Below are 10,015 nucleotides of genomic sequence, written 5' to 3'. Positions count from 1 at the left end.
GACCAAAGCTGTGAGTCTAACTTTGTCTCAGACTGCTAAGTAAAGGAGCTTATTAGTAAACATTATTCCACTTAATGTAAAAAAAAAAGACAAAAAACCAGATTCAATAAAATTACTTTGTTTCTACTGGTGTACTTTCTCTTCATGGAAACTGATACTTCCAGGATGCCCCAGTATAAACACTTGGGCAATGAACATGTCACAGTGACCTTACACAGAGTTTAGGCCCTAAAGTCCGCAAACAAGGAGAACACTGGTAGAGTGAAAATTACCATTGAAAATCTCTTAGGGAGGTTACACGTCAGGCACTTTATTAGTACTTTTTCAGGAAGTCCACATGCCTGGATGCTAAAAGTTGTTGGAAGTCTTTCTGTTGAACAGCAGATGAAATGGCTGGCTTGTGTTTAGGAGCCAAGTTGTTTGGGAAATTCTAGTGCTGTGCCTTTAAGCACCGGAATCACTCTCAGCACATTGGAATTGGGGCTGATCGAGTGGGCTTTACATCTTGCATTTCCCACTCGCTCTGAGGGCTGTGTTCCCTGGGGAGAGGGTGAAAGTAAGGGGGGTCTTTCCTTTATGTGTGTACACAGTGCTTCTCTTTCCTTTGCCAAGCTCACTTAGCTGAATTCATATGGGTCACACACATTCAATATGATTTCAGCATTCGGAAGGATACACATATACACCTCACATGTGCGCAGAGAAGAAGGAATTGGCAGTCTTGCACTGTATCCATACACTTGTTTCAGGCTTTGACTAGTGGCAAAGTACAATCCTAGATTGTAGACAAGAGTTTAAGCTTGTTTCAGTGAAGGCAGGGATCATGCAGGCAGGTTTGATTGCAGGGAAGGTGTTTACAGAGAAATAGGCTCTAGGGTTGGGCTATTCTTTAGGGAAACAATGTATTTGCTTCATAGTTTATGTACAGACCTGATTTTGCATCCTTCCTCTGCCCATTAACAGCTCTGTGACATGAGTACACTGTTTCACTTCCCTGGACCTCAGTTACCTTATCTGTAAAACGAGCATAGTGACACCTCACAGTTTGTTAAGAGAACTAGATATGATAATGTATGTACAGCATTTAAACCGTAGCATTTGGCGCATAATAGGTGTTCAATAAAAGCTGGCTCCCAAGGTTCCCCACTAGTCTCTGAAGGCTGTCAGTGGGGCTGCTCGAGTGGTTATGGCAATTGACTGCTCAACTACATACAGAAATTTCTGTCCTCCCCTAGTTCATTGGTTTTTGGATGCAGAATAGGGTAGTAGAATCAGCAATGCACCTTAGAGACCTAGGTTGAAATCCCAGATTGAAATTTGAACTGTTGTGAAACCCCTGGCAAGTTATTTAACTTCTCTGTTTCTTCCTACACAATGGGTAGTAGTACCTTGTGAGGGTCGATTGAAATGATGTATGTGAAACACCAGGCACACCCCAAGTACCCAACAGGTGTTAATTCTCCTCTCACTCACCCCACTCCCCTTTTTGTTTCTTTCTGCCACTTGGGTCCATTTTCTTAATATTCATCGTGAATGTCTCTTCCTTCCTCCCTGTGTATAGAATCTTCAGAAATGTTATTGGAACCAGCCTTTGAGAGGGACCTTAAATCACTTAGTCCAACCACTCATTTCAGAGCTGAACAAGATGAAGTCCCAAGGTCTGAGTAACTTGATTGAGTCCACACAGCTAAGGTTGTGGTCGCATTTGACTGAGATTTTCAGTTTCCCTAACTGTAGATCCAGGTCTAATTTGGTTTATTCATTCATTCATTTTTTTCTTTATTTCAAGCATTCATTCAGCTAAGGTTTTTTATATTTTTATTATTTTTTAAATAAAAAAAATTTTTTTTTGAGTCATTTCAGACACTGTTGTAAGCATGGGGATACACTGGTTGAATAAGACAGTGAATGGAGCTTACATCCCAACGGGCAGGGCATGGCTGCCTCCTAGGACAGGTCAGCATACGCCCCGTTTCCACTCTGCCTACGAGACTGACCTGTCACAGCTAAACCCGAACCTTCTTCCTTGGTATATAGCCTCTGAACGGGGACCGGGGGGGCAAACTTACATTGAAGACAGGTGAGTGTGTCATTCAGGAAATGGCCTGTGTTCTCACATTCTTTCGTGATGAAAGTAATCAAACTCCACTTTCACTGGGAGAAATATGACTGATCCTTTGTTCGAAGGTGTTTTCTAATCTTGAAAAGTGCTTTTCCCTTTGGAGTTTGTAGGGTCCCCTGACCATGTGTATGAATAACAAGCTTATCATTAGTGTCAAGGATGCTGCCCATTTTGGAAAGCTTTGTTTCTTGAGGAATAATGAGAAGGTGAGATTAGTTCTTTTCTGAAACCATCTGCAACTGTCTGAAGCATGGCAGCTGATTCCTAAGGACAGGGCCTGGGTAGCAGTAAATACTTGACATCCACCACCTTTGAGCACAGCCTGTTACAGGAGAGTAAAGACAGACTGTGGGAAAGTCCCAAAGGCCTAGGGCAGTCTCAGCCAGTGAGACAAGTGACACTGGCCTCCTAGCATAGCACCTCCTCCTCTCTGATCCCGGGCCCTAAGTATAGTTTGGTCGTGGACTCCACCACTGTGGATTCGATCCTGCCTCCTTCTGAGTGTTGAAGGGTTCCAGACTATCCCTGTGACACCATCGCCTTTTCTTCTTTAGCAAGAGCACCTTATGTATCAAGCTTTACTCTTGCAGTTTAATCTCAGCCTGACCAAAGAGATGTGGCCTATTTTTAGTGGGCTTTTGTGCAGAGGTGTGTAGGAAGAGTTTACACACTCCAGGCACCAAAGGGGAAAAATCTAGTTGAAAGATAACAAGAGGGGGATGCATTTAGGAGAAAACTTTATTTAGTGGGGAGGAGCATGAGTTTTATGAGGTTAAGGGTCGGCTTTCTTTTTTCCCATTCATACCACTCTATCTTTCAGTTCTCTCCATTGCTATTTTGTTTCAAACCAGTGCCTCTGATTTACGAGAAATATATAGAACCTATTATATGTGATTGTTTAGTAGGGAGTATTGGGGGAAATTGGCTCACTCTATGGAGAAAAATAAACCAGATCCCTACCTAACATTATAAAGATAACAGAGGGCTTCCCTGGTGGCGCAGTGGTTGAGAGTCCGCCTGCCGATGCAGGGGACACGGGTTCGTGCCCCGGTCCGGGAAGATCCCACATGCCGCGGAGCGGCTGGGCCCGTGCGCCATGGCCGCTGAGCCTGCACGTCCGGAGCCTGATGGTCCTCAACAGGAGAGGCCACAGCAGTGAGAGGCCCGCTTACCGCAAAAAAAAAAAAAAAAAAAAAAAAAAAAGATAACAGAAAAAAGGGTGGGAGAATATTGTGACATGATGCGGAGAAAGATTTCAAAAAACTTTCAAAAACGTAAAACAAAAAACTGGATGAACTTGATTATATCACAGTTAAGGATTTCACAGCAAACAATACCATGGACGCTTTTAACAGACACACAAAAAACTGGAAAAGACTATTGCAACGTCCAAAATTAACAAGGGTCTGCTGTCGTTCTGGAATATAAAAGGGACTCCCAGAAACAAACAAGAAAGATATAGAATCCCCGTTAGATAAAAGGGCAAAGAATTTGAAAAGGCAGTTTTCAGAAGAGGAGTCCCCGAAGAATGAACAAGTATATGAAGAGATACTTGATGTCATTAATGAATCAGATAACTGCCATGCAGTAACCAGTAATGTATAATTGGCAGGTAAATGTCAGTTAAACAGCAAGAAGGTGCCACTTTACACTTGTTAGACTGGAAAAATTAAAAACCTAGGTGATGCCAGGCATGTGGTGGGGAAGGGGGTGTGGAGATACGATGTGCAATTGGTGGGGGGCTGCCAATCGGTGCCGTTACTCTGGAGCGCCATCTGGCAATAGCGGTCAGGTTAAATATATTCCCACCCTGTGACCCAGTGACTCTGCTCATCGGTTTACACCCCAAAGAAACTCCTACGGGGCCATAAAGGAATGCCTCTGAGGTGCTTACTGTGGAGGGTGGGGGGTGGAGGCCACCTGGGGAGTGGATAAGTCAGCTCCCAGACATCTTAGACCGTGCCGGACTTAGAAGCAATGGATGAGACGTACACAGGGAACTTGGGAGGATGTTAAAACATGGTATGGAGTGAAAAACAGACCAACAAAGAAACAGATGAAGCCTACAGTATAAACATTTACAGAAGGTAAGAACACTTGCACACAAAACAGTAACACACCTTTTGTAAGACTGCAAATAAAGGGCTTTACATTAAACAAACTAAAATGGTTGGGAGGGGGAACAAGATTGGGGATGAAAGGAAGCAAGCAGACATACAAACAAGCAAACCAGCTGAACTTCAGAGGGCATTTTGATATTTACTTAGACCTGCAGAAGAGTGACAGATGGGTGAGGACGGTGAGAGGGACAGATCTCCCACCCACCCGGTTTTAGCTGAAACTGTAATTGCTAATGTTTCATGAATGATTATGAATAAAAGTCCAACTGGTGACATCATCCAGAACTGCACTAGTCCTCTGATGTTAGCCTCCTGGAAGTGCTAGAGAATGCATGAGGTGGAGGAATCCGTGAGTTTGCTTGGCCCATGGGGAGCAGGTATACTGATCCTACCCATTTTAACTATTTTCTACTGAAAAATAAAGTACCAGATTATCCGTCTAGAAGACATGGTTTATTTGTTTGGTCCTAAGTAAGACATATATAAAGGCCAAAGCTGGATCAGGTGTCTATCCATGGTCTAGCAGTTTATTGGCACAAACCCTTGCATAATATTTGGCAAAATCTATTGTCGTCACCCTTTATATAAGCTACATTCTCAGAAAATTATAGTCATGATAGCAATGGTGTTTAATTAATCTTACTGGTAAGAGCCATCCAAGGAATTCTCTAAGGGTGAAACTCAGGGTTTCCATCCAGTTTTTCGGGATTTGACATATCAGATCCTTTAGCATTGAGGGAGGAATGGTGATTAGTTCATAGCTTGTACACAGAATAAGAATTTCGCCAGTTGCTGGGTTCATCTGTTCTCTTTTAGTTCTATTTCTTTCTCTGGATTATCTCTCTTCATTAATCTCCTTGGTGGTGGTCTCATTTTCACCTTCCTGTTGGCCTAAGTCAGATTTCCCAATCTGATTATTTTTGGGCTCCACAGTTGTTGTGCCTATCTGTCCTGTGCATTGCAGGATGTTTAGCAACATCCCTGGCCTCTTTCCACTAGATGCCAGTAACGCTCCCCAGTGTGACAACCCAGAATGTCTCCAGACATTGCCAAATGTTTCCTGGGTACAAAAGTGCCTCAGGTTAATAACCATTAGCTAGACAATGAACTTGGAACACATCAGCTTTCTGTACAAAAGGTATTTTAGAAATGTTCTTATCCTCTTTCAGGAGACAAGATACAGCATTCCTTTTGCTGCTTCTGTTATGTAAATATCTAAAACTAGAAGTTCAGAAAAGATGGTTCCAGGGAACCATCTGGCCAAATCTACTTGTGGTGAAAGGAAGAGTTGGGCCCATTTTCTGAACTAATTCAGAAACAAAACACAAAAACTGACTCTCCACACAGAGTTAACAGGGTACTTAGGGCAGATGTCTTTTTTGTGCCTCTGTTTTCCAGGGTAATTGCTTCTGTTTTCTTTTTGCCACATCTAGGGTTCTCTAAGATTTGCAATAGGAGAACAATCCTGGTATTCTTGAATTGGTTCCTTTGACTCAATAGCCACTGCCATAAATACTGTCTTAAAAATTAGGGTTCACAGAACTAAGAAACACAGAAAGCATGCGAGGGGACTTCCCTGGTGACACAGTGGTTAAGAATCCACCTGCCAATGCAGGGTACATGGGTTCGAACCCTGGTCCGGGAAGATCCTACATGCCGCAGAGCAACTAAGCCCGTGCACCACAACTACTGAGCCTGCGCTCTAGAGCCTGTGAGCCACAACTACTGAGCCCACGAGCCACAACTACTGAGCCCGCATGCCACAACTACTGAAACCTGGGGGCCTAGAGCCTGTCCTCCGCAACAAGAGAAGCCACCACAGTGAGAAGCCCACACACTGCAACGAAGAGTAGCCCCCGCTCGCTGCAACTAGAGAAAGTCCGCGCGCAGCAACGAAGACACAACACAGCCAAAAATTAAGAAATAAATAAATTTATGAAAAAAGGAAAGAAAGCATGTGAAAGGATTGAGGGTCTACCTGAGAGTATTACATAAGACAAAATGAGGAAGATCCTTACTTATTCCTATTGATACCACAGCACTTCAGAAAATGACTGATGTTGATCATATGTTTGTGTTGATGATTGTGAAGAGGAAAAGGAATTAGATTCTAAACTGGCTCCTGCTTAGGAAGTTTTTACAGTTGTAGTTATTATTCCCCCTTAACTGATATAGGACCAGGTCTAGGGAGATTAGATGCCCTAAGAGCGTCCTCCAACTGCAAACCAGAGGTGCTAAATCCTCTAGAATTGTAGTGGAAAGAACAAAGGCAATTGATTTTTTTTCTAGTTCCATATTTTGATTGAGGAGATTGATACATAAAATGGGATAGGAGCAGAATTCATCACCATGATGATGAGGCTGGCTTCTGTGGGGAGTGAAGGTTTGAGAAAAACGCTGGAGAAAAGGAAGATGTGGTAGACATTGGGAAGCATATGAAACAAAACAAAAATAGAAGCCCAAAGAGAAATGGCAAGCTTTCTGAATGAAAGAGCTCAGCATCCTGGAGAATAGGGGATTTTTTTTACATGCTATTGTGAACACTCAATAAGTGGTAGCAATTAGGGCTATTTTGTTTTTGAGCTCGTAGTCAAGCTTCATCATATGACAGAAATAGTGAGAGCAACACTCTTCAGCATGGCCTTCCAGTTAAAGTTGGGAGCTGCCAAGAAACAGCCACCCAGGAACTCCTTGGAGGAAGTTAGTCAATGTCCCATCCCCATCATACAGTCCTGGACCCCCTTAACCTCCCGGCTCCAATACCCTACTTCATCCCAAACAATCTGGCAGACACAGTAACTGGTCCCATGTCATGACACGATGGGGATTTTTCTTTAAGAGTCTGAGTGAAACAGTTTGAAACCTTGTTATTTGGTTCCATAGCATTTGGTTATGCAGGTCTCATGCCCTCGTGGCTTCTCCGGTGTTCAAGACCTAAGAGTGGATGCAGAGAGAGACGGCCATGGCTGAGAGGGCATGGGGGACACAGCAGGTCCCATGCCCCTTCCCGCGAGGCTGGGAGGAGCCCGGCTGCATTTACTGACACTTTGATCGCTCTGTAGGAGGCTTTGCCAATGCCTCGTGCTTTTAAAACTGTGGCAAGAAGTAAGCAACAGAGTTGGCAGGAGAAAATGTTACAGCCTGAAAGGTGGGATGGATGAGAATCACCGGAGAAGGAGCAAGACTAGGGGGACGAGAAGAACCATAGGATGAGGGAATAAAGGGGGAAGAGAGAAAAATGAAGTCCCGGAGGTCGGAGGTCGGAAAGGAAATTGAAGGGAGATGGAGCTTTCTGATGCTGATGAGGCTTAAGAATTAGGAAAGATAAGAGTTATAGAAAGTGGAGTGAGATAGTTAGAAAGCCTCAAACAAGCAGTCAGCATTAGGAAGGGGCTTTTGAGGCATCGTATGATCCATCTGCCTGTCTTTATAACTAAAGAAAAGAAGAAAGGGGGAAAAAAAAAAAAAAAAGGGAAGAGAGAATCCTTTGTTTCTCTATTGGCAAAACTAGGGGATTGGACAATGATCTATAAAGCCCTTTGCAAAGCTAACAATCTATGAATTTATAAGGCATATATATTTATATATTTAAGGTTCCTTATTTGGTTAAGATACCTTACTGTGGTCTGTGTAACTTCCATGAAAGTCACTTTGTAGTGGGTGGCGTGAATGTGTTTGATTTTCTCAGGTCTCAAAAAGTCAGGATCATAATGCCCTTCAAAGTTTTAAGTAGCTTATACAGTATGATCATTAAAAAAAAAAAATTGACCAGCCCCCAGGTATGTTCTGGAACTAATACTTGAACTTTTGGGAAAGTAAGAATGTAGGCTAGAACCAGGTCCTAGAACTTTCTGGCCTTCCTCTGGGTGACTCCTCCGTTTGCTCGTGGTTAAACTCTATGATATCCGTTTCCTTGGTGTCCAGGTTTTCCATTAAATACAGCACATCAGGAGAGACTCGAGAACCAGCCACAATGTTGATTCCACCGGTCTCTGAGGATGTTTCTGTGTCAAGTAAAGGAACCGGCTCAGGGCTTACGGGATCCGGACTTAGGCCTGCCAGGGACGTGCGGCTGGACTCCACCAACCTCGGGAGCCTCCACCTTTCTGGGGACTTGTCACTCTCATGAGGGTCCTCCTCAGAGGCAAACTGGAGGAGGTTTCTATCAGCTTTGGCTGGAACAGTCTGGGAACTGGGGTCCCTAGAAGGTACCCCTTTCTCTGAGGGGAACGGGACTGACCCCACAGGGTCCTCCTGCTGCCCAGTCCTGCTCGGCTGAACCCCAGTGAAGTCAGAGCTCTGGATAGAGGCAGTGGAGTCGTGGTGGTCATCCTCTGCCCTGGGCACTGCCGCTTCGGCTGCTGTGACCAGTACCTCGGGGATCCGCGGCGTTTTGGTGGGGTAGCCCGTCACACTGGACGGTGGAGTCAGGCTGGCCTGTCGGATGGTGGGCAGCTCTCCCAGGCTGGCGTGCAGCTTGGGGCTCCCCTCTGGGGTGCAGGGGTGCTTCCAGGTGGCTGAGGCATGGTGGGGACTTCTCGAGGGCACGTGCAGCAGGTCCCTGGCTGGGCTGAGGTCGCCCGGGGGTAAGAACGTGGAGCTGTCGCTGGCCTGTCTCCTGTAGCTTCTCCTCCTGGGGCTGGAGGCGCGTTCGTGGGTGCTCAGGAACCTCTTGACTCTTCCAATCATGGAGCAGCGATGGCCATGCTTCTCGTAATCCCACAGCCAGTCCTCGCCAGGCAGGTCAGACCCCGACAGCCTGAAACACACAAGGACAGAATGCAGGCAGAGCAGCTTCAGGGGCCTAACTTTGTGTTGGGGCCAGAGGCTCAAAGCTAAGGACTGAGTTCGGTATTTTCACATTACAGATTTTGAAAGGGTGGAGGGACGGGGACTTTAACTGGAGATAATCTAGCAGAGGTTCTCAAACTTTTGGGTCACTGGACCCTTTTAAACTTCTAAAAAATTACTGAGTACCCTGGCGAGATTTGTTTATGTGGTTATAGCTATTGCTATTTACTGTGTGAGAAATGATGACTGAGGAATATGAAAAAACACAAGAATGTACAAGCACACATTCCGTTAACTAAGTGATGACATCACTACATAGCCTCTGGAAAATTCTACCGTACCCTCACAAAAGGACAAGAGTGAAAAAGGCGGATAACAGTTTCATGTTATTATGAAAATAGTTTTGACCTTAAGGACTTGGGTCTTGGGGTCTTGGTTCTTGGGGATTTCCAGAGGTCCCCAGCCCATATTTTGAGAATCACTGATCTAGAGACTTAGACGTTAAAAAAAAAAAGGTATAGTATGTGTTCTTTCTCCCTTGTTACAGGTGAACTAAAGTCATGTTTTCCCAGGACCCCATATAACCTCCCAAAACAATGGATCACAGCTAAATTCAAGACAGTCCAAGCAACAGCTAACATTTACTGACTGTGCACCTTCCATGTATTAATTCATTCAGTTATCACAGTAATCGTGTATGTTAGTATCATTATTATTCACATTCTGCAGGTGAGGAAACTGAGGCCCTGAGAGATTCATTAAGGCTATGTAGCTAGTAAGGGCTAAACCCAGAAGTCTGATTCCAAAGCCTTTGTTCTTAATCTCTTCTATATAAAGTCTGCTACATAGGTGTCAAGAGATGAGGTAGAGCCCGGGAGCAAAATAATGTGTAAAATACAGTCCTTGCCCAGAGGTCATTTGTTGACATTCCTGGTCCATGCTTTGCACTTCTGTACTTGTGGGAAAGAGGACATCCATGAAG

General features: G+C 44.5%; 1 protein-coding gene across 2 annotated transcripts in view; it reads right to left on the bottom strand.

The window, feature by feature from the left end:
• Positions 1-320: 320 nt before the first annotated feature.
• Positions 321-10,015, bottom strand: part of BEST3 (bestrophin 3) — a 52,200-nt gene continuing 42,505 nt past the window's right edge. The window contains exon 10 of one of the 2 annotated variants that reach the window (XM_007463549.1): positions 321-539. In XM_007463549.1, coding sequence (XP_007463611.1) covers positions 464-539 — 76 coding nt within the window. In that variant the 3' untranslated portion in view covers positions 321-463. Of the gene's footprint in view, positions 540-8,070; positions 9,002-10,015 lie in introns of those variants that run through there. The other variant, XM_007463548.1, reaches the window with a different exon arrangement.

Source organism: Lipotes vexillifer, unplaced genomic scaffold (genome assembly GCF_000442215.2).
Source record: "Lipotes vexillifer unplaced genomic scaffold, Lipotes_vexillifer_v1.1 scaffold602, whole genome shotgun sequence".
NCBI lineage: Eukaryota > Metazoa > Chordata > Mammalia > Artiodactyla > Lipotidae > Lipotes > Lipotes vexillifer.
The sequence above is the reverse complement of the archived record's forward strand: the minus strand, read 5'-3'. Positions and strand labels throughout refer to the sequence as shown.